At 26.4% G+C, this 25751-nt stretch overlaps 2 protein-coding genes across 2 annotated transcripts; both read right to left on the reverse strand.

The window, feature by feature from the left end:
• Positions 1 to 20253: 20253 nt before the first annotated feature.
• LOC135924249 (uncharacterized) lies at positions 20254 to 22353 on the reverse strand. Its single transcript, XM_065459301.1, has 4 exons — positions 22068 to 22353; positions 21621 to 21813; positions 21060 to 21326; positions 20254 to 20662 (listed from the first exon to the last, which is right to left on the reverse strand). Exons 1-4 carry the CDS (start codon positions 22351 to 22353, stop codon positions 20254 to 20256), a joined length of 1155 nt encoding a protein of 384 aa, XP_065315373.1.
• Positions 22354 to 22466: 113 nt separating this feature from the next.
• Positions 22467 to 25026, reverse strand: LOC135924251 (uncharacterized). The gene is made up of 3 exons (XM_065459302.1): positions 24907 to 25026; positions 24494 to 24586; positions 22467 to 24425 (listed from the first exon to the last, which is right to left on the reverse strand). The coding sequence occupies exons 1-3, from the start codon at positions 25024 to 25026 to the stop codon at positions 22467 to 22469; spliced, it is 2172 nt and encodes a 723-aa protein (XP_065315374.1).
• Positions 25027 to 25751: the final 725 nt, after the last annotated feature.

Raw genomic sequence — 25751 nt, forward strand, 5'->3', positions numbered from 1 at the left:
AATTTTAATGAGGGATAGAGGGATAATCAGAAAAAAACTTATATCTATAGAGTAATTAATGACTTATTTATGTTCAATTTTAATATTGTCTTATAAACGACTAAGCGAAATGGTTAAAATCTGAATGTTCAATTTTAATAAATAAGATATCAATGTACTATATTAAACAAATTCAGATGAATCATGTCACAAACAACTTTTGCTAAGTAAAACGACTGTAGCTTCGCCTTTGCCTTTTCAGCAGTTTTACAACATAATATTTAATGCTTTCTTTTTTTCAAATAAAAATTAATAAAATATATATTATTTGATAAAAGTTCTAGAACAATTGTTTTTAAAAAAACAGTAAATATATAAATGCTTTAAATGATGAAGAATATTATTAGCTCAGAAAACTCTATAAATTTAGATGATAAAAATAAAAATAATTCTTCTTATATGTCCGGATTAAATACCATTTTAAATAATGATAATGCCAATCCTATTCACCCAACTAAGAATAATCTAGTATTTAATATTAAACAGAACAGTGATCTAAAAAATGAACCAAATATTATAAATATCCCAAAGAACGCTGAAAGTGACTTAATAGTTATGACAGATAAAGACTGCTCTGATAAGGCTGATGACATATTAGTAGATCTAATAAAATTAAAATCCATGATAACAAATATACAATTTCGGAATATATCCTTATTGAATTGCTTGGAATCAAAATTTTTATCATGTGAGAAAGAAAAATTAATAAACATATTAAAATTATTGAATCCGACGAAATTATTCACGGCTATGACAATTATGGATATCGAGTTAATATAATATTGCAATTTTCTATTAATTATATAGTATATGTTATTACAGATAAGTTAAAATTAAAAAAAATATATATAGTATAATAAAATAAAATCAGTAAAATTTTTAACATTATTACTCATTAAACTTTTTATATGGAATCATAGTGAAAATATGGATATTATAAAACGAATTATTACAAAACTGTATGGTTCTCTGATATTAAATGCAGATTTATTTCAGAAGTATACCTTGGATGCCCTTGATAATGGAATTAGAATAATTAGATTCTTTGTTTTGGAATGCGTGAGTTATTTAATTAATTTTTATCTATATCTTAATCCGTTGAGAGGGAATCGGAGGGTCTTTATATAAAAATGATGAATGCTAATTTGAAAACAACTTAAGTGGTTAAAACTCTAATTTATAGATGATCCTTATAAAAATTATAGGACTGGAAAAAAATTTAATGAAATATGGGGCAATAACGTTTTTAGCAGATAATTGGTTGACTTTTCCCTCGTGTAATGTGTATTTTGATTTTTCCTAATTTGTTTGTGGAAATTGAAATAAAAATATTAACAAGAGCAACTTAAGGAGGCATATAGTGACCTGCAGGGCAATTTTATTTGTGGAAATTGAAATAAAAATATTAACAAGAATAACTTAAGGAGGCGTGCAGTGACCGGCAGGGCAATTTTGATGACCAAGTTTCCAGGATATCGATTTGCAACGACGGAGGAATAGATTCAGTTGAAATAGTGCCATCCAGAATAGTGAATGATGCTGGTTCCTGATATTTAAAAAAAATAATTTTAGGCCCGGCCCAAGTATATTTTAAAAATTTAAAATATCATCAAGCTCATGTACCCGGATCTGACCTGCAGGTCTCCTCTCTGCTATAGATATAGGATTGATGAATAAATAAGCAAATTTTAAGTGGCCCGAGGTCATGTTTAGGAGATAATATGGCATTTTCATTCTGCTGTTGTAATAGAAAAAAAACATTTAGATAAATTTTTAAATTTTGATTTTAAGAAAACTAGTGTTGGTTTAAACGACCCCCAGATTTGGGTCGATTTTAAAAACCGCCTGATCAAAATACTACTACGTAAGTCTGTAGATTTGCCTCATTGTTGGCAGAAAGATGACCTCTATTTGCCAAATTTAGAGAGAGGTTTACAATATATTATTCTCTAAAAATAACCAATCATTTTAGTTTTAAAAAAAATTCGTCTTAAATTTGTAAATTTATTAAAGCTCACATTAATATCAATATGAGTTTCTTTAAAATTAGAATATAATTCTTTATGATCGCATCAAGATGAGTATTTTCTTCAATTGGCACATCTCTCCTTTAACCTTTTTTCATTAAAATGGTTTTTATCATGCATTCTATATTTTAATCGGAATTATAAAATTTTCAAATAATATCTATAATATAAAACATTCACAGGCTTTATGAACAAAACACCCTTTTACTTGACCAATTTTTTTTCTATCTTTGCCATCTATTCAGTCGTATAAAATTCTTTGCTTTTAGGGTCTAAGAATTTGAAAGCGCCAATATCTTATTTTCTCGTAAGTGTTGTTTCATATTTATTTTTCAATTTCTTAATAATTTCATACATTAATATTAAAATTATCATCTGGAGAAATTTTCAAAACATTATTCTTAATTTTTTCTTGGAATTTTTTATAGTAGAAAATATTTTTCGCTTAAGCGTTTCTTCAATGTCTCATTAATGGTAATGAATCATTTAGATGATATTCAAGGGCATCATCATTAATATATTTCTCGTGAATGCTGAAGGAAATGTGATACTGGTTGAAGCATGTAAATTTTTACATCAGAGCAAATTTTATCATTAATTATTAATAATTTATTCTGGGTACATTTTTTAGGCCTTACGTGTATTATTTTCCAAATTTTAAGAGTTGTAATCTACTGTTTATAAAAAAGGAAAAAAATGCGAATTTTAGGAAAATAAATGTATTTATATTAACAATCCCCTCCCCCTTCCTCCGATTTTTCATTTAAATACATAAAATATTTAGAAGATTTTGGCTTAAATATATTTCAATTTCAATTAATGATTTACCAAATATATATTATATGAATTTTTACAATTGACTAATGATTAAAATGTGATATTTCAATTTGTGCTCAGCCCAAAAATTTTGCATATTTATTTTAATCCTATAGCTAAACATAAAAAAAATAATTGAATTAAAAAAGAAATGCTGATTTGATTTTATCATCAATTCCGGTTTTTAGTTGTTGAACATCTAAATTTATTACTATTAGTAGAAAATTTAAATTACTCTTCTTACTTAATTATATCCAAAGATATCTAAAATTAAATGGAATGCATTTAACCCAAAATGCCCCATTTTCAACCATTATAGACGTGTATCTCAGTCGCTGTTTGGACTTGGAGGCTACAATTTTATTTTTCTTGGTTATAATTTAAAAATCTAATGGAGTAGGGTAGAAACTCTGATTTGTCATCATTATATAGACGTAATATCAGTTTATTAAATTTTAAACTCGCTTTGAAAATTGAGTTTTAACAATAGAATTCTAAAAAGTATTATGCACACTTTACATATGTAAAATAAAAAATATATCGGGTATAGATACGTTTTTAGATGATGTATCAGTATCTAGCTCCATTTTTACACGATGTATCCATATCTCTATTTTTTTAGCAATTCTGATATTATTGAGAAAATTAAGTATAATAGTAAAATTAAGCATTTATTCATTTATTTATTTTAATTTTAATAATTTTTAAGAACGTTCTGGAAAGGTTCTGGAATATATTGTTCCGGGTCCGTTCCATAAATTTACTAAAAGTTCTGTTCAAAAAATGTTTTCCCTATATAACACTATTAAAGAAAGCTGGGATTCAAATGTAACACTTTTGAAAAAATATTTGAAATTTTTGGGCATATGAAAGCGGCGTTCAACTCCTCATAAAAATTGAAAGGATCTAAAAATCAACTTACCATTTTCTAAACTCCTCTAATTCTACTTCCGATTCATATTCCACTCTACTAGGATTCAAATATTTGGGGATAGCCTTTTTTAATAAAATATTCAACTGTAAATTTTTATTATTCTAATCTTCCCCGTTTCGATGTTTGATAATTATTTCTTAAATGATTCATTTTTCTTTTTTTATGTCATGATTATAAACAAATTAATAACAATTTGTATATTTAATCTCAATATTTATATCATCTTTTTAATTAATATTTTTATTATATTGTTTATTTATTAGTTAATACCCTATTTTGTTAGGAAAATTATTACTTACAATGTTATATAAATATCCATTGTTTACATAACCGAGAGGGTTCCTGTCCATGAACTATGCATGCATCTAAATGTTTACACTCTCCAACCCATATTTAACTTGTCACATTAATCACTCCTAATACATGAAAAAGAGTTGATTCATCGAATGCATTAAGTTATAAAATTGCTGGTTTAATTGTATGGATAGGGAAAAGGCACGTCAACAATTTATTTCTTAAGATAATAAGATAGGTGACTAATCATTTAATAGATGAATATATTAAAATTTGTAGAATATCTAAGGTCTCTCCTCTTGTTACTAAAATGAAATTTGAAAACTATATTTTTCAGATTAAAAACGAAGGAATATAATGGTTAGACAGATTATTTAACCAATTTCATAAAATTTTATTGATTATAGTTTGAATTTAAATATAATATTAAAAATCATTATTTACATATATTTAAAAACCCAGTTTGCAGAACTATCCCAGACCTCCGAAACCGTGATGTTAATAAATGAAGATATATTGTGCATGCTCCTAAAACTTGTAGGACAAAAAGACGTAGAGATATCAAACTTGGCAGCCTACATTTTTAAAGAAGTAAATTAGATTTATACATCATAATATTGCGTTCAAAAACCTGGATCGAACGGCTTGTATTTAATTTTATTTTCAAAATTATTTTTTAACCCTGATTGGCCGTGGGCATGTTTAATTATGGACCTGGCCTGGGTATTTAATTTTGTCATTTTACAGCTTGGCCTGGAATTTTCAAAATTTGGTTATTATTTAATAACTTTTGCTGCAGCGAAAAATTAATAATCCCATTTTATTTTTAAAATGGTAATTTACGAAATTTAAATAAAGTTATAAAATATTTTGCAAAATAGATTGATATAGAATTAGAAGGAGATAGAGATTCCAATTCCACTTAGTTTTTTTTATAGGCCATTATGTTATAAGATATTTCTACAAGATAATCTGTAACACTAACAACAGTCACATCCTTTATATGTCATTTAAATGTTTTGATGAAAAGTATAACTTTCTTACGTCCCTATTTTAAATAGTCATGAAGCATTTAGTGAGAAGAAAAATATATTAGCAACATATGCTTTTGGGTGAAGCCATGTTAATTCAAAAAGAAAATGGAAAATGAAAGCAAAATATTCCACCTTCTTATGTTGAGGAAGATGATTGTTTTAATTTTCCAATTTTTAAATATTAATATTGTTTTTAACAATGTAGAGTTAGATGTATTAAATAATTTAAAAAATGAGCCTAAAGAGATAAATATGTTTAAAAAAATCTACTTGTCAAAGTATTTTGTGAGGAAAGTTTTCATCATTTTTGAAATTTTTTTGTAGGTATTTAGAATCAGAGTTATTAAGGAGCGGTGCGGAGCGGTGCTCCATTTTTTCAAAAACACCTGGAGCCCTTTTTAAAATTGAGGAGTGGGAGCGGGAGCTAGCTCCTTTTAGGGCTAGAGTGGAAAAGCGCTGCTCCACAGCTCCTTTAAATTTAATGTATAAATTAAATTATTTTATAAATATTAATAATATTTGTTAATTAAAATTCAACAAAAATGAAATTTTATTTAAATTTATCCATTATTAAATGTTTAGCCGAGTTTTAATTGGTTATTCATCTAATCATTTTAAATATTGAACATCAAGTTTTTTCTTTTAACATTGAAAATTTTTTGGAAAATCTTGTAAGTCATATAATATTCATTTTATAGATATTTAACAAAAATTAGTTTTAGATATTATGGATTTAGAGATCATAGATGAAGAAATCGAATTTCCATATCCATGATGATACAAAATATATTTTAAACTTCTAAAAGATGTTAATTTAAATGATCAAACAAATTTAGGGGCTGTGTTTAAATAAAACTATTTAATTTTCAAAAGTGAGCAGCTTCAATCTAAAAAAGCATCTAAAAGTAAAAAATCTTCCTTTTAAATACAAAATGATTTTGAAGATTTTTTTGGATTCCATGAAATTGATCATCAGGAAGATAATATATTGGACAAATATTTTTTAAATAATGATTCCAAAATTACTATTTTTGAGAAATTCCCTTAATTAAAAAATATCTTTATAAAATACAATACCTCGCTTCCCTCTAGTGCTCCTGAGGAGCGCCTATTTAGTTTGCAAAAGAGGTCTTAGGGGGAGAGGCGTGGATGTTTGTTAGATTCTAATTTAGAAAATTTATTACTTTTAAATGCTAATAAATGGTTATAAATATTTTGATAGATCATTTAATATAAATAAAGCTTTTTGATAAAAAAAATATGAATTTGTTTCGTATACCTTCTAAAAAAATGAAAATCAAGGGAGCGGTTATGGAGTGGCACTCCATTACTTGGAGCGAGAGCTAGCTCCTTTTAAAAATGTAGTAGAGGAAGGGGAGCTAGCTCCTCTTGAGAAGGTAGGAGCGGGAGCGGGGAGCTAGCTACTTTTAAAAAAGGGCGTTAACAACTCTGTTTAGAATATTAAAATAAATTTTTGTAACATACCTTTTTTGAAATGTATTTGTATTTATATTCAAATACATTTTTTTGAAAATTTGCCCAAACCTGTATATTTTAGTAATATTTATAAAAATTAAAAAATAGTAAATAGTAAATATTTATAAAAATTAAAAAATAGTAAATAGTAAATTTTTAAATTAAATATAAAAAAATGAAATCAATTATTTAATTTTTTATTTTACATTGCGTTAAATCTAAATTAATAAAAATAATTTTAAAATGCTATATTATCTGCATATTAAATAAAACTCACCCATTATTGAACAAGACATGGTCTGCCTCTGAGTCATTCTTGTCATATTTGAATGTCTTTGGCTGCTGGAAGGAATAACTGTTATAAATTTCCTAGACATAAAGACCCGAATAAAAGTGCCCCAGACAAAAAGACCCTAATAAAAGTACCCCAGACAAAAAGATAATGGTCAAAATAGCCCAATTTTAGAAAAAAAAATTAAAAGCTAAAAAAATGATAGTTTAAAAAAAATTCCTAAACTTCAAAATTTTTTCAAAAATTAGAGTATTTTTGTCCGATGTCTTATTGTACGAGGTTTTTTCTCCAGTGTCTTTTTCTTCATCATACTTTTTATTAAGGTTTTTTATCCAGGGAATTTATGCCAGTGATTTGAAAGAGGTTTACAATACATATAAATAATTTATATAAGAAAGGTCAATATCTCTGTTTTAGGGTTTTACAAACTAGGCTCTATTTTAAAAAAATTATTCCTTCTTGATTAATTGCTTACAATTCATGTCAACAATTGATGAATTATTTTGCTAATTTTGCCCAATTATATCCTGAGGTCTATGCATTAATTATTGAATTTGCCATAAATTCTTTTTGATATGTGTGTAAAACATACGTCATCTTTTAAAACGATAAAACTTTAGGTATTTTCTTAAAATTCATAATTAATTACCCTATTTCGTGCTTCAATGTATTGTTGATTATATAATGTATTATATTTAGCCAAGAAAATATTTATTATCATTTTTTAATAAATAATTCAGAGGCTTTAATAAAATAATTTGGGTTTGAGCTAATTGTAATTGAATGATATAATTTATCATCTAAACTTAATAGAATTTTGGTATTTAAGATGAGTCTTTTAGATACATTTCTATAAACTTGAGCCAATGAGTTAAATTGCAAGCAAAAATATATTGTCATATTAGTTACTCCAACTGATACTAATACATCTATTTTAACAGTATTTATCAGGGCTTCAAACCGAACAGTGAAACAAACGAAACCGTTATAAATAAAAAAAAGAGCGAACTAAACTGTTACAAATATTATGAACCGATTTAAACCGATTCATAACGTCTTTTAAAAATAATTAATTTTAATTTGTTAACCTAAATTTGATATTTTAATTTTCCTTGGGAGCAATTTAAATTCGTGATTTCTTTTCAAATTAAAATTTTTTATACAATCAAATCGCCATTATCTACCTATCAATCAATACCAAGTTTACTGTTTTTACTTTATATACTCAATTTAATAGAGATTAGGCAACTTTTTTTATACAATTAAATCGCCATTATCTTCCTATCAATCAATACCAAGTTTGTTGTTTTTACTTTATACACTCAATTTAAAAGAGATTAGGCATATTACTAGTTAATTTATAGTAATCAGATCCTCAATTGATTTCATTATATTGAAGGTTACTCAAATCTATTTTAAGGAAGGGTTCAAAAAAAAAATAAAAACTTCCCAAGTTAATAAAAAAAGACTTAAAAATTACTGTCTAATAAAAATATCTACCATAATCTTTAAATTGCCCATATAGTTTAAATTAGTGTTTTGATCGGGACAAATTTTTCGAAAAAATCGAACAATTATTTTTATTATTAATCGCAGAAATTCCAACCAGATAAAATAATAATTAATTGTCCACCCGTTCCTGTTCCAAATTATTTAAGTATAGAAAAATTTAATATGTATTTAATTGTAAAAATAATATTCTAAATAAAAAATATTGGTTCATTGTTTCTTGCAAAAACTTAAAACGAAATTAATTTATTTCACAAAATTAAATAATATTATATTTAAAAATTATCTAAGCCTTGCCCAGACTCCACCCCCCTCCCCCCCCCCCCCCATTTTTTTAAAAATTAGGCCTCCCAGCTCGACCCAAAATATTTTTTAAATAAGAGGGTGGCTGGGCATTGCAGATCTTCAATTTAAATACTGCTCAAATCAATAAAAAATTTGAAATGTTTATTAACTGGCCAATTAAAATACCTACCTAAATGCTTTTTATACTGCCCATTAATATTACTGCCCGTTCCCTACCCCCCCCCCCCCTTTAAATATAATTTTGTATTTTATATCGTAAATAGTATATATGTATAGTCTTTAATATTTAAAAATAATTAATTAATTTAAACTTAAGCACATGGGAAATAATGGAGTTAAAAATAGAGCTCCCCTTTTCCCTTCAATAAATAATCTATAAGCACTTATCTCATTAGTAATAAAATTTATAGATAAATTTTTCTAGAGACAAAAGTTTAAAAAATCGAAACTGGAAATGTGAAATCGTTTATATTGCCAAATATTTATCAGCAGTAAACCTAAAATATGTCCTTATTTTGATAACATCAAGAAGTTGGTGACTAAAAATAAGTGTTTTTTACAAAAATAATATTTGAGAATATGTGACCATTGCATATTCAAACTCAAACTTTAAAATAAATTTCATATAAAATTATATTTATTTGAAAAGTTAGTTAACATTATGAATAGCAATACTGAATTACTATCTTCAAATGGCATAACAGAGGCATTCAAGGTAGTGTTAGATAGCGAATATCGACATAAATATTATCGGGTAATTAATGAATACTATTAATATGATAGCTATATTTAAAATGAATTATTTATTAATAAGTTAAAATTTTATAATAACATATAGCTCATAATAGAAATTGCAATTATATCTGAGGAGATGCTATTCAAATATGATAAATCAGGACTCTTGGAACCAATAATTGCTGAGCTACAATCCAAAAATGCTTGGATTCAGTCAAATGCTATTGATATGTTGGCTATGTTGACCACTACAATTAATGGCTTGAACTATTTAAAAAAGAAAAAAGTAATTATGTTATTGGAAGTAGCTATCAACCAAGTGGAAAAAAGTGCCATTATATGTTTAATCTTGCCTAGTAACATAATTTTTTATTATAAATGTCCAATCAATATACTAGATTTGATAAAGTTTTTTGCTAGTGTCATCCGAACAAAACCCGAATACTTAATATCAAAATATCAAGGGTTTTTAGGGAGCATTTGCTTAGAAATTAACTTTGATACATTGATGTATGGTCACGATAAAGGAATAAAACAGACCTGCCTTTCAGCATTTGGGATTATTGCCTCTAACTCGGAGAATCTGAAGACTATGGCCCAGCACAGTAAACATTGATAATGTCACATTGATATTAATATTTCTGGCAATTAAAAACAACTTTACTAATTGAGGAATTTTTATTAGATAATAATATAACGCTTATATATTTAAGCATTAATTATAATATACTAATATTTGAGCTTTATTATTTGGGTTGCATCCAAAAGGGTCTTAAGGTTATTTAATTCTTATACATGCCAATAAGTTGTCGATATGTTAAATAGTTAGTGATGTAGCCGATGAATCCAAGATGGGGGATTATGAAATTTTCGGGGGATTTACCCCAAACCCCTTTTACCGGTTCCCACCTATAATATATACTTATTAAGTATTTATGATTTTCGCATAGTTATTTTTATTTCTTTTTTTACAATGTATATCTTTTATATCATCTTTGTTAAATTTAAATCTAACATCTATGCCGATGTTTCGTGATTTATTAGCGCACCTTAGTGCTTAACTAGTATAATGCCCAGCATAAAGATATAAAAATTAGTAACAAAATTTTGACCAATCTACTTTTATAAAGCGACTCAAAGAATTTATTCTGAAATAGTAATTAGCAAAATAAATCTGAATTGACATGTCAGAATGGAAATGATAGAAGAATGAAATTCTAATTTGTGCTAATATTTATTGGCTGCTGACTAGTACTTATTAATTATTCAATCAGTTTTAAGACAGAAACCGAGTTATAAACAAATTGAAAACAATGGGAATATTATAAGCATAAAGTGAATTATTCTGAAACTTATACCAAACATTTTTACCTTTTATTACTTTAATCTGTTTAGTAGTAAAAGGTTTAATAAATTTTATAAAAAAAGAAAAATATATAACGAAAATAATAGAAATTCTAAATTTCTGGCTTGCTTTATTTAGTGCCTTATTTATTAATAATAATTCTTCAATCAATTTTGTCAACTGCGAAAATGTAACCAAATTATAAGTCAAATGAAAACGAAGATATTACATGGGCAAATTTTTGGTAGCATTAATTCCAGAGGCAGACTGGTCATAAGACCAAGTGATAATTTTGATCAAGAGGTCGCAAGATCAATTTTTGAGACAGATCAGAAAAAAGAGGCTGATCAAAATAAATATAATTAATTTTTTATCAAATAAATTATAACTTTTCTCTTATCATTGTCATATGCATATATTTTATATTATATATTAATAGTTATTTTTAATTTTTAATTAAATTTCCTTTTTTAGCATTTAGAATATCATATCAATTTATTTCTTAAAGATTATAATTTAGATATTGCTTATTTTAAAGGGTTTTTTCATTTTTTTGCAAAAAAAGGCGTTTTCGTTAAAGTGAGAGTCAAGTTTTGATTAATTTACATTATTTTATAATTCCAATTCAATTAACTTTAAAATAATAAATGAAAAGAATAGACAGATTAGCAATAATATCCATGTAGTAAAGCAAACATTTGAGATAATAAAGTTTTATAAAAATGGGAATTTAAATTATAAAAATTTTCTTGAGATGATATGAATTAAATAAAAAAATGAAATATTAAGATACCACTTAGAGAATGTATTTTCAGGAGCAAACATAAAGAAAATATAAAAAGAGGAAACCGAACTGTTATAAATATTTTGTTATAACGGTTTTTAAAAATAATTAGTTTCAAATTATCAACCTAAATTTCAAATTTTAATTTTCCTTGGAGGAAATTTAAATTTGTGATTTCTTTTCAAATTAAAATTTTTTAAAATTGAATCGCCATATATTCATATCAAAATACCAAGTTTATTGTTTTTATTTTATATTCTCAATTTAATAGAGATTAGGCAAATTACTAGTTAATTAGATATGAAATAATCTTCATGGTTAAATTAAATAAGGAGTTATAAAAATATAAATTAAAAAGATTTTTCTCTAAGATTAATAATATATGGTTTAAGATTAATTTTTTTTAAAATCAAATTTATAAAAAGCAGAACGAACAGAAAGAATCATTATATATTCTGAACAGAACCGATAAGAATTTCTTCCAAAAAAACCGAAATGGAACAAAACCTATAAAATTTTTAACTAAAAACCCTACCGCTATACTTAACGGTTGCAAGCCCTGTTTGAATGGACTCAAACACGTAATATATGATTTGGAAATAAGAAGTGTTATATTAATAATATAATATAACATCATATTTATGTAAAAAGAATATTTCCGCCCATCCCTGGATCTATCCATTAGGTAATATAATTACTTAAAAAGTAAGAGAAACACATAAATGTAATTTTTAGAGTCTTAAAGAATCTAAACAATAATTGTATATAACTTAAAAGGAAAAATGTAATTTTTAATATTTAGTATTTCAAGAAGTGGAATCATAAAAATAAAAAATTTATATGCAGTTAAAGGAATCAAAACCAAAAATGTAAAACAATTAAACTCTTTTTTTGTTAAGCAATAACATGTTATTCAAAATTTCGCTAAGATGGTTAGACCCTTGTATCGATTATTAGATAAAGAAAGTGGGCATGGCCAAAGGAATCCCAGAACTAATAAGAGATTTAAAAGTTTGATAAGTAATTTTACGGTACTTCAGCAATATGATCCAAGCCTAAATAGTGTTTTGGCCACAGATGCACCATTTATAAGTATAGGTTCCATAATTTCGTAAGTAGTGGGAAATATGGAGAACTACAAACTACATTCAAATAGAGCGATGGAATATTCTACTAATTATGATAAGGTGACAAAGTTCAGAGAGTATACACTTATAGGGAAAAGAAAATAAATATACTATAGATAGCTATCCAATAGAATATTATGTCACTAACATAATAATATAGACAGATAAGAGAAAAAATTACTAAAGAAAAAATATTTTTATTGTTAGCAGGATACTATCGTGAGATCTTCCACGCTAGGATAAATTTTTAGAGGTGTTGTTATTTCGGATTGATTCAGAGCATAATTTGAGCATCTTAGGATAGCATCTCTTGGACCGAAAAAATATATAAATATAGAATGCAAGCTAATTGCAACAAAAAGCAAGATGAATTTAACTAGGCACAAGATTTTTAATTTTAATTGAATCTAACGAGTTTGGGTGACTTATGTTTAAACTGATTGGACAAGATTGTGATAGGGTGTGTAACTATGGTAGGGAAAAAAATGGGGTTCCGAAATCGATTAATGATATCGAAACGATATTCCAATCCTGTTTTCTTTAGTTGTGCTTCTATCTTAACAAAAATTTAGTTGTAATCAAAAAAATAATAAACTTTTTGAGAGAGGTTAATTTCCCTTACAATCTTTTTTTGCTAAGATTTTATATTCTTTTCATAACATAAAGTTTATTGGCTCCCGTGGGTAGAAATATAATAGTAACTTTTTATTTATATACTGATATCTCTTTTCTTCGTACAACTCTATGTCATCAGGGTAGGTAGGGAGGAAGGGGGTAGGGGGGGGGGTTAAAGGTTTTTACATAATATGTCAACATGGATATCAAATAATAACTAATTAAAAAATCAATTGATTACATTGATACTCAACACTCAATGTCATCAGGGTATAGGGGGGGGGGGGGGTAAAATTTTTAAATATAATATGTCAACATGGATGTTAAATGAAAGATAATAATACAAAGATCTATTAATTACATTGATACCCAACACTCAATGTTTCAGGTATTTGTTGGTGAATATGATATAACAATATGGATATAGAATGAAAGCTGATACAAAGATCAATTGAATACATTGATGCTCGTCACTTTATGTGTCCAGGGTGGGGGAAAAAGATTACTTGATTACATTAATTAACTCTCCTGGTGGGTTGAGGAGGGGAAGAAGCTCTAGTTAAATTTATATTATATCAATCAAATGAAAGCTAATAAGAAAATTAATTAATCCTCTTTACTATGTCTTTGAATTATAGGGAGGGGGGGGGGTTATATTGATACACATCTCTTCAGAGTGGGTAGGGGGGGGGGGTTAAAAATATTCTATTATAATATTTTGACATGGGTATCAAATGAAAGCTGATGATGAGATTGATTGATTACATTGTTGTTTATCACTTTAGGTCTTCAGAGTAAGGGCGATGGGCAGGGATCCAAATCAAACCTGAACCGAACCGTTAAACCGCTAAAAACCGGTATTTTTTATCAATTTTAAACCGAACCTAAACCGCTAAAAAAATTCTAGCCGAACCTGACCGAACCGCTAAAATGCCTCTAAACCTGTTCGAGCATCATGATTTTTGCCTATAAAATAATGTGTAATTTATTACTAGTATAATTGCTAAAATTTTAATTATATTCGAATTGTTTTAAAGATTATTATCAATCACATTTGATTGATAAGTGTCAGTCATAATTTTTATAAACTTTATTTGCTATTTTACAGCATTTTTTAAAATATTATAAGCTTATAAATAAATCCCATCTGGTAGTGCCGGCCACCCAAGTTACAACGATTAAATTACCCCCTTATAGATGTAATTTGAGTGAGACCAATTTTGAAAATGTATTAATTGTGCGGCTTAATAAAATAATTTTAAGTAAATAAATATTGATTATATTAAAATTATCATTGATATTTATTTGTTATATTTATAAATTAAATATTATTTTATAATGTGCAATTAATAAAAATGAAGGTTTTATTTATGGTGTTTTTTATTTTAATGATGAAATAAAATAAATATTTTCGAATGTAGGTTTGAATATAAAACTGTTCAAACTGGTTTTTACAGGTTCGAACCGATATTTTTATTTTTTACAAAACGAACCTGAGCCGTTATTTTTAACCAAACCTGAACCGATATTCGTTTCGGTTTGAATCCCTGGCGATGGGTTAAAAAGTTTCTAGCATAATATTTCGAAATGTATCAAATGATTATATGGATAATTAAAATGAAGAAGATAAAAAAAATTCTAGCATATTATTACAATATTGGTATTTTATAAAAAAAACTAGTCTAAAAATCTACTAATGGCATTGTAATTTTTACTCGTCCTTATGTCTTTAGGGACATTCTGACTTTCTAACATTTCAAAATAAACTCTATATTATTTGTGATATTATAATTAAACTATTTAGAAATTAAAATTAAATATTTTAACGATCCATAAATAATCTGCTAGTCAAAAAATATATAACTAAAAATAAATAGCCGGTAAAAATAAACAAAAATAGTTGCTGAATTAATTAATCTTTTTTACCTATGGCGACGTATATTTAGAAAATAGTAGTTAATAAAATTAATTATGAAAAAAAAGGAATTTTAAATTAAACTTTTAATTTTCGTATCTTTAAAATAAGTTTTAAAAGAAGTTATAAATATAATATCCTGAATGTTTAATTTACCCAATTTTTATTTAGCCAAACCATATTTACAAATCGAAGGATTTACTTTTTAAAATAACCCTTCTTAACCAGTAATTTTTATTTAGAGGAACTGGCTAGGACTAAACAAACGGGGGGGGGGGGGTATGACATAATTTCATAATTGAAATTAGAGGGTGCATTACTAGATGGGGACCAGAAGAGACCAACATTTTATTTGAAATTTATAATCAAAAAATTCTTAAAATCAATAATATTAAGAAAGAATATTTCTGAGCAATTAAATGACTAGTTTTTGGCGTTTCATATTTTTATAAGCGATTTATTTTATAATCTGAGGGTTTTAGTTATACCTGAACAATTATTTTTATGTGCAATTAAGTTATTTATCGAAGAAATAAAAAATTTTTCTGAGCATTCAGTAATTTTCTGAGCATTGAGTATTTATTCTGAGCGTTTAAGGATTTCTTTTCTTAGTATTTTATTTTTAATTTGGAGCTATTAAATAGGAATCAAAAATAATGTTTGTTAAAAATGTAAATGAAAAACTATTTGAACTCTTAAAATCCTGTTAAACTGCAGAAGTGTGTTTCGGCATTAAAAGGAGTTTTATATGTGTTAAGAGAACCTGGACTGAAAATATATTCTTGATTAACTAAAAGAAAAAAATTTTTCTTTTGAAATATGTAGCTATATTTAGCTACATTTTAAATAGTTTTTTGCAGCTATAGTGTAGCAACATTTTTCAAGTAAGTTGTTACTTATAGTTAGAGAAATTTTAAAAAGAAATGTAGCGTTAGTATTAGTAGATATAGCTATGCCTATACCCACCCTTGCTAGCTATAGGTCAACAATTTTATCGTTAACTAGTTAGTTATTTTTCCAAAAAAAGTAAGTTTTTAACTAAAAAAACAAATATAGTCTGCTCAACGATTAAAAAAAACGCGCCTAAAATGAGCACCATTTGCAAAGAAACAACTTTTATTTTAATAAATCTATATATAATGATTTTTAGGTTAAATATTTCATGAAATTTTTATTCTATTTAAATGCAAATAAATATAAATTGCAAGATATAAAATTTTTCAAAAAGATATAATATAATAATTAAATATTGTTTGAAAATTCATATATAAATGAATGTAAAAAATTCATATATAAATGAATGTAAAAAAATCATATATAAATGAATGTAAAAAAATTCATATATAAATTAATGTAAAAAGATTCATATATAAATGAATGTAAAAAAATCATATATAAATAAATGTAAAAAATTCATATATAAATGAATGTAAAAAATTCATATATAAATGAAAGTAAAAAATTCATATATAAATAAATGTAAAATTCATATATAAATGAATGTAAAATATTCTTTATATAAATGAATGTAAAAAATTCATATATAAATGAATGTAAAAAATTAATTATATATATTAAATAATTTTTATAATAATAATATATACTAAGGAAATAAAGTAATAAGAAAATTTCCGCAAGTTAGAGCATTTTTAAAAATTTAATTTGTATATTTTTTACATAATAAAAATAGCGGTTTAATTTACAACTATATATATTTTATAATATAAAATGATATAAATTTAAAATTCACGTAAAAGTTTTTTAATTTTTTTTGGCAGAATAGAAAAATTGATAAATTACGAAATGAAAGAAATATTAAAAATAACCCAAATAATTCATGAAAACATTAAAGTTTATAAAAGAAAGGAAATTATGTTTTATATAATGAAAAAAAATATTATTGGCCTAAAACTATTATATTTTTAATTCATTTATTTATCATATTTTTTAAATTTAGGATTTCTTTTCTCTCAAAATGATGAAATAAAATGTTTTTATAACTAGGAACTATGAGTTTAATCAATATTTGCAAATTAATAAGGGATCCTAATTCCTGATCTAGCATATGTTGTTAAAACTCTTTTTAACTGCATGGGTCCACTTTTTATTATTAATTGGAAACCTTTATTAATTTTAAAAAATGATAATCATTTTGATTCAAACCCACATCATATTCTATATAAAAATAAAGCGATCAGGAATAAAAATAAAAAAAAAGAACTAGGAGATATTAACATTATATTTATAAATTATAAAATATTAAAAAATATGTATGTTAAAAAAAATAATATTTTAAAATATATTTTTACTCATGCTGATGACATAAAGATCATCTAATGTTTTATTCATTCAATATCATAAAAATCATCAAATATTTTATTAATGCTTTAATACATTCAAATTAATAATTAAAGAAAACTTTCATATATATGTTAGCAGCAATGTATTTTTTCAACTTTATATCACTTTTTGAGGCATTTTTTTTAAATTGATTTTACAGGAAATGTACCAAATAATTTGGCCATGAACTTTTGAACTTAGTATAATTTCTATTCGTTTTTCCATAGATTCTTTATATAAATTATAAATGACTCAAAGGTTAAGGGCAAAATGGTCTAGAATTCATATAGGTATTCAAAGCATGCTGGAATACATTTCCAGTAATATCACATTTTTAAATTTAAAAAACGCGCTCCAATGATATAAAGTTGAAAAAATAACACATTGCTGGAAAAAAACACTTTGACACTATATTATAACAATTATTTGTTATTTTATTATAGTAATGCATTTTGAATTAATAAAAGTATTGGATTAAAAGAAACTTAATTGACATTGCTATATATATAGGCAATTTAGATTAAGCTTGTAAATATTTTTAATGGTAACCTGTAAAAACACATTTATCTAATTGATAAATTAAATTATGATAATTTGTAGATGTTGGATAAAATGATTATTGAGAAATGTGCAATACAGATACATGAGTATTTGTTTGGTTTAAAAAATTGTCTTTTAACTGCATGGATCGATTTACTTAAAAGAGCTTTATTGTTAATTGGAAATCTAAATAATTTTAAAAAAATAATCATAATTTTGATTTAAAGCCACATCCTATCTATATAATAATAAAGTTAGGAATAAAAATAATAGATAAAAAAAGTCGATATTAACATTATGTCTGTCATTTAAAAAAATAGTTAAAAAATAATATTAATTTACAAAAAATATATAAATAATTGCTTAGATTATGTAAAATATATATTCTTATTTTTACTGAACAAAAAAAACTTTTACAAGAATTTTAAATTTATGTCATTTTATATTATAAAATATATTTTCAATATTCTGTTTAAAATATATAAATCAAATTCTTAAAAATGCTACACCTTGCTGAAATTTATTTGTTACTTTATTTTCTTATTATATATTATTATTATAAAAATTGCGTAATATATATATACTAGCTAATAACCCGTCAAGAATGACGGAGTTGAGGTAATTAGCTAGTTTGTGTATAATCTATTTTATAAAAATATTAAAATTTAGGAGAAAAAGAGGTAAATAAATTTGTGAATCATATTTCTGATTCATATATCAAAGGTAGAAAATTATGAATTGATTGGCAAAATGAAGAATATAATAACTAAGAGTACCAGAGCTCCCGTTGGTCAGCATTTCTGTTCACTCCCCACCGTGTGAAGGTAGAGATGGGTTTTAGGGGAGCAAAGAGATGAAAAAAAGAATGAAAAAAAGAAGGTAGAAATATCAAAGAGACAAAGATGTGAAAAAAAAATTGTATAATACATGTTATACCTTAAGACTTGATAGTTATCATTCAACACACTCGCATTTGAAGCCATATAAAAAAGAAAATAATAAAAAATATACAATATCAATAATTTTACCAAAATTTAAGTATTAGATATTTCCAAAACTGAGGATGTAGAATAAGCATCAGTCTGGTATATCATCGCAATAAATCCTTAGCCCAAATTAAAATGTCTTGAATTTTTCTTCCTTGAATGTCAAAATTTGTATTTATAAAAGTTAAATTAAAATATTATTGATTTTACCAAAATGTAAGTATTAGATATTTATAAAACTGAGGATGTAGAATAAGCATCAGTCTGGTATATCATCGCAATAAATCCTTAACCCAAATCAATCGAATGTCAAAATCCATATATATAAAAGTTAAATAGTACCATTGTAAAATAAGATTATTTGGGGGTTCTTTTCCTATTCCATGTTGAGGATGATGAAATGATAGACCAAGCACATATTGACTATTTTTGCTATGACTATGAGAGACTTATTTAACACACTGATTCGTTTAAATCTAAAATATAATAGGAATATAAAAACAATAACCTCTTTTAGATCCATTGCAAAAGGAATAAATGTTTGGAATATATTCGAGTTTTTTTGAAAAAATGTTACTTTTAAATATCCTTAATGGAAATAAGATATAGATATACAGTATATATATACTTATACCTGAAGGTAGGTAATATGGATGGTATTATATAATAGAGGTATATACAATATTTTTATATATATTTTTTCATTAAGAGCATGTCTAAAATATAATAAAAAGAAAAACAATTTTAAAATATACCTAGATCCATGACTAAAGTAATAAAAGTTTGGAATATCTTCAAACGTTATTTGAATTTTTTTTTATAAAATATCCTTAATGGAAATAAGATATAGATATATGTGCATGTTTACTTATACCTGAAGGTATGTAATATGGATGGTATTATAAAATACAGGTATACACAATATTTTTAGTATATATTTTTTCATTTGAAAGCATATGTCCTTGCAAAAGCGTGGGAACAATCATAATATTTATATTTTTTTTAGAAGTGCAACGACTTAAGGCAACGTAAAGTTGTCCGTGTGAAAATACGGGTTCATGAAGATATAATCCTACATGATCAAAGGTTTGGCCCTGGCTTTTATTTATTGTGATAACAAATGCAGGAAGAATTGGAAATTAGCGACGTTTTAAAATAAAAGGTAATTGTGATTCACTTGGAGTTAAATCAATGCGAGGAATAAAGACCCTGTAACCTTTATTGGTGCCTGTAATTATTTCGGCGTCCAAAAAATAATTATGCATACTTTTGATTATTAACCGGGTGCCATTACATAAACCTTTTGTGGGATTCATATAGCGAAGAAGAATAATAATTGTACCAACTTTTAAGGATAGTATGTGAGGTGGCATTCCAGATAGTGTTAGGGAATGTAGAAATTCAGGTGGATAGTTGAGAGATTCATCTGTGTGATCGGAAACCAATGAATCAGAACTATAGTAAAGTCTTAAAGAGGATGGAAGTTTTGATATGATAGTGTTATTTAATGTTAATGCAATATCGTTTTTTGTAGTTAGAATTATGCGGCTAGATAAATAATCAATATTATTAAGTAAAAGGGAATCACCATATATGGATGATATTAGAGAATCTCCAAGCATAGATAGGGGAATTTCTATATAGTCGGAAGGAAGGGGGGAAGGTAATAGAGGTGGTTCCCTTCACCTATTTGTAGAAGCCATTTAATATAACTCCTCAGAAAGAGAGCGCATATTATGGGTCAATTGAATTTGGTGGAAAACATGCCATAAATTTGAAGATTTAATACATGATTCGATAATATGTGTTTTAGAAGCCCTAGGTATAATTGGTAAAGTTTGCCTAAAATCTCCTCCTAATAAAATAACTTTGCCACCGACCTTTATTGGTGCCTGTAATTATTTCGGCGTCCAAAAAATAATTATGCATACTTTTGATTATTAACCGGGTGCCATTACATAAACCTTTTGTGGGATTCATATAGCGAAGAAGAATAATAATTGTACCAACTTTTAAGGATAGTATGTGAGGTGGCATTCCAGATAGTGTTAGGGAATGTAGAAATTCAGGTGGATAGTTGAGAGATTCATCTGTGTGATCGGAAACCAATGAATCAGAACTATAGTAAAGTCTTAAAGAGGATGGAAGTTTTGATATGATAGTGTTATTTAATGTTAATGCAATATCGTTTTTTGTAGTTAGAATTATGCGGCTAGATAAATAATCAATATTATTAAGTAAAAGGGAATCACCATATATGGATGATATTAGAGAATCTCCAAGCATAGATAGGGGAATTTCTATATAGTCGGAAGGAAGGGGGGAAGGTAATAGAGGTGGTTCCCTTCACCTATTTGTAGAAGCCATTTAATATAACTCCTCAGAAAGAGAGCGCATATTATGGGTCAATTGAATTTGGTGGAAAACATGCCATAAATTTGAAGATTTAATACATGATTCGATAATATGTGTTTTAGAAGCCCTAGGTATAATTGGTAAAGTTTGCCTAAAATCTCCTCCTAATAAAATAACTTTGCCACCGAAGGGGGTATTTATTTGCATAATTTCCCTAAGTAAGGCATCTATACAGCGTAAAGCATGTTTTGTCATCATACTTGATTCATCTATAATTATTAAATGGGCAAGTTTAATTTCCTTAGCTTGTGTAGATAAAGGTCTCATACATGAAACCGATGTGTCTAAAATAGGTATAGGAAGTTTAAAACCACTATGAATTGTTTTTCCATCAATTAGTAGTATGGATGAAATTCCTGTAGTAGCAAATGGTAATACAATTTTATTTTGCCCTCTAAGATAATGTATTAAAGTATTGTAAAGATAAGTTTTTCCTGATCCTCCTGGACCATCAAGATAAAAATATCTAATGGTACATGAAATATCTTCATTGCGTGGATAATTAGCTCAAAAGCATATTTTTGTAAAGGATTTAAACTGGATAACATTACCAAAGCCTTAGCTGTCTCCGTTACTGAATCATATAATTTTGGTTGAAGAATAGGTTCAGGGATAGGAAGATTAAAATTGTTGCAATGTAGCCCGTGAGCATTAAGGGTATTAGAAATATCGTGTAAAGCTAAATTAATGGCAAGTGACTCAGAATTAGTGCGCAAGAAATCCTCAATTAGGTAAGATTTGAATTTATCCCAAAGAAATGCAGGATTTTGAGGTTGACCGAAAACGCATATAAAAGCAAAAGTATGCCTAAATTGAAAAGGCATTTGAAATAAGGATGTCTCCTCAAGACAATGCTCCCACTCTTTATCATCAGAAAATAAATGCCTTTTGATAGCAGCCTCTTTAAAGGTATCTAGCAAAATGTCATCAACAGTTCTCAAAAAATCGAAGCTTGTTGCTCCAGGAACATGAAGAAGAAGTAGGCGTAGGTAAAACCTCCACATTTAATATCGGTAGAAAACATTCTAGAGATGATAGATTGATGGCCACGTTTTCTTTCTTGCCAGATATAATTGACAAAAACATAGTGATAGGGAATATCAATGTATAGATATTGTCTGGCGCAAGGATTAAATTGATTTAAGAGAAACCAAGCAGTAAGTGTAGTTTTATGTAAATTAGCTCTTTTGAAAGCCTCCCTTTCATCGCCCTGTTGAAAATAGACAGATTGTTTAAAAGGCATATGGAGAGCTAATCGAATAATGGCATGTGAACGATCATGCATGGGATACTCTAATAACCGCCACATCGCTTCACATGAGCTAACATACCGAGTGTTTAAATGACTTTTAATTTCATCATATTTAGGGGGGAGAGATTCTAAATTTAAATCGATATTTGCACAATCATAATCTTTATATACGTATTTAAAAATATATTTTACTGATTTAAGAGAAGTGCATATTTCAACATTGATATGAGCATTGTATTTTAAAAGTAAGTAGGTATTGTATGGAATAACAAAACGATTATAAACAGGTTTACCAAATATTAATATAGAACCTACATCCCTTCTTTTATATAGAGGATACCCATTAGTATTTGTTATTGTATCATTTATAAAATCTTTAGGAAAATTTTTAGTACATACGCCATTATCCGTGCAAGGTGATCGAGGATTAAGAATGCCACAGGGGCCATGAATCATAAAAAGCGTAACAATGTTAAATAATTGTGAATTGTTAGTCCTATCTGGTATCTCGGCACATACAAATTTATTTATAGCCTCAGCGGTATCAATTTTATGCTCTGAACTTATAATGAACAACAAATGGGCATGAGGTAATCCTCTTTTTTGAAATTCAATTGTATAAACATATGCCAATGTTTTCCCGAACATGTTATTTTTAGTGATATCAGATAAAAAAGCAGCTAATTTAATTTTAAAAACTCTAGAAACTATATCAGGTCTATCGGCAGGCGTTTGACCGTTAAAAAGATTTTCGGATATTTCGGGCCATGTTGGGTTGCAAGTAAAAGTTATAAAAAGATCGGGTTTGTCATATTTTAAGACGATAGACATTGCGTCGTGATAACGCTCTTGCATGTTTCTAGGAGATTGAAAAGAAGATGGTAGAATAACTGCCCGTCCTATAGGTATATTAATATTATTGGAAAAATCGGAGGCTAAATAATCCATTAGTCCTGAATATTCCTCAACGCGTAACTTAGACTGATTAAACTTTATGAAATTAAGATTATTAGCTACAACTTGTAGATAGGAATCTACAATATATTGTTGAGTTAGTCTCCCGGCATTAAGAAGGGGGTTAAAAATATTTTGTCTAACCGCTAAACGGGCAATTTTAAATTGTAGCATGGATATTTTTGAACGCCCAGAATTTTCAAAGCCTTCAGCAATCATATTAGGCTGCCAACCTGGATCTCCATGAGGAAATAGTACAGGGTAAACCATTGGGTCTAAATTAGGGCTTAATGCGTTAAGAATTACTAAATTATTCCCATTGGATATAGGATACACTTTTATATCTCTCTTAAAGGGAGGTTCCCCATCATCATTTGTAAAAATCATTGCTACGTAATCAATTGTAGGAAAATTATACCGCCTACGGTCGCTAGAACGATCTCCGCGAAATATCATATTAATCTTTGGCAGTAATATATTTGAATGTTCTGCAAGGGATAACTCAGCTTTCTCAACTTCCCCTAAGGTTTTGAAACTTAAAGCATAGGGATTAATTTGGCGTATAAGCTCATCTAAATGTCTCTTGATATTTATATCACAATCAGAATTGGCAGGGTGCTGAAGACGTCCTGCAATGGCCTGAGATGTATCCAACACATATAACTGAGCAAATTTAGGTAGAATATCAGTCTGGGGATATAAATGCGATGTGCGATGATAAATTTGCCCATGAACTTTAAAACAATAAGGTCAATTACCTGATAATTCTGAAATTTGTGCTCCCATACTGGCGAAGGCGATCGCACTATTATAAGATCTAATATGATGCATGAAATTTTTGTGCAAGGGATCTAAGGAGTTAGATAAGAGATTTTTTAAATAATCAGGATATGGCGATTGAGTAATTTTGACTTTAACTTTATGACAACAATGGGTAAATCTACCATCTGAAGGTCTTTCAGCTAAAAAATTTAAAGATTGACAAAATTGGCATAATATATTCATAAGGCCACAGGTTGCTCCACTAATGGATTAATCTTAGGGAAAATGCTAAGTAAAATGTTTTGAAATTTTTTTAAAATCTTCTAGAGCAAGCGAGAATCATATCAGATTTATCCTATAATATTATAGTTTTATAGAATAGGTATTAACTGTCTAAAAAATAAAATACCTTTTTTGAAATGAGATTTGTTGGAGTTTGTTTGGATATAATTATAGATGTATTTATATTATTTTTGATCCTTTTCGTGTGAGATTTAATTGGAGGTATATGAGAATTTATATTCTCCATTGTTATTCTTATCTATATAAAATAATATAGCTCACTTAAAAAAATATATATAAATAACATTGTAAAATCAAAATAATAGGATAAAATAAATGGCAAAATTTTAAAAATAATTATCAATAAATGCCTAATTTTAAAAATAATTTTCAAAATTATTAACAATAAATGCCCAAAAAATAAAAAATATAGACTAAACTTTAAAAATATTAGCTAATATATAAACCTGAAAACAGCAAAATGTTTATTTATATTATTCCTTATTCTTCATTGTTATTCTTATCTATATAAAATAATATAGCTAACTTAAAAAAATATATATAAATAACATTGTAAATCAAAATAATAGGATAAAATAAATGGCAAAATTTTAAAAATAATTATCAATAAATGGCTAAATTTTAAAAATAATTATCAATAAATGCCCTAATTTTAAAAAAAAATTTCAAAATTATTAACAATAAATGCCCAAAAAAAAATATAGACAAAACTTTAAAAATATCAGCTAATATATAAACCTGAAAACAGCAAAATGTTTATTTATATTATTCCTTATTCTTCATTGCTATTCTTATCTATATAAAATAATATAGCTAACTTAAAAAAATATATATAAATAACATTGTAAATCAAAATAATAGGATAAAATAAATGGCAAAATTTTAAAAATAATTATCAATAAATGGCTAAATTTTAAAAATAATCATCAATAAATGCCCTAATTTTAAAAA

The sequence above is a fragment of the Gordionus sp. m RMFG-2023 genome, chromosome 2 (assembly GCF_954871325.1).
Source record: "Gordionus sp. m RMFG-2023 chromosome 2, tfGorSpeb1-WG-v2, whole genome shotgun sequence".
NCBI lineage: Eukaryota > Metazoa > Nematomorpha > Gordioida > Chordodea > Parachordodidae > Gordionus > Gordionus sp. m RMFG-2023.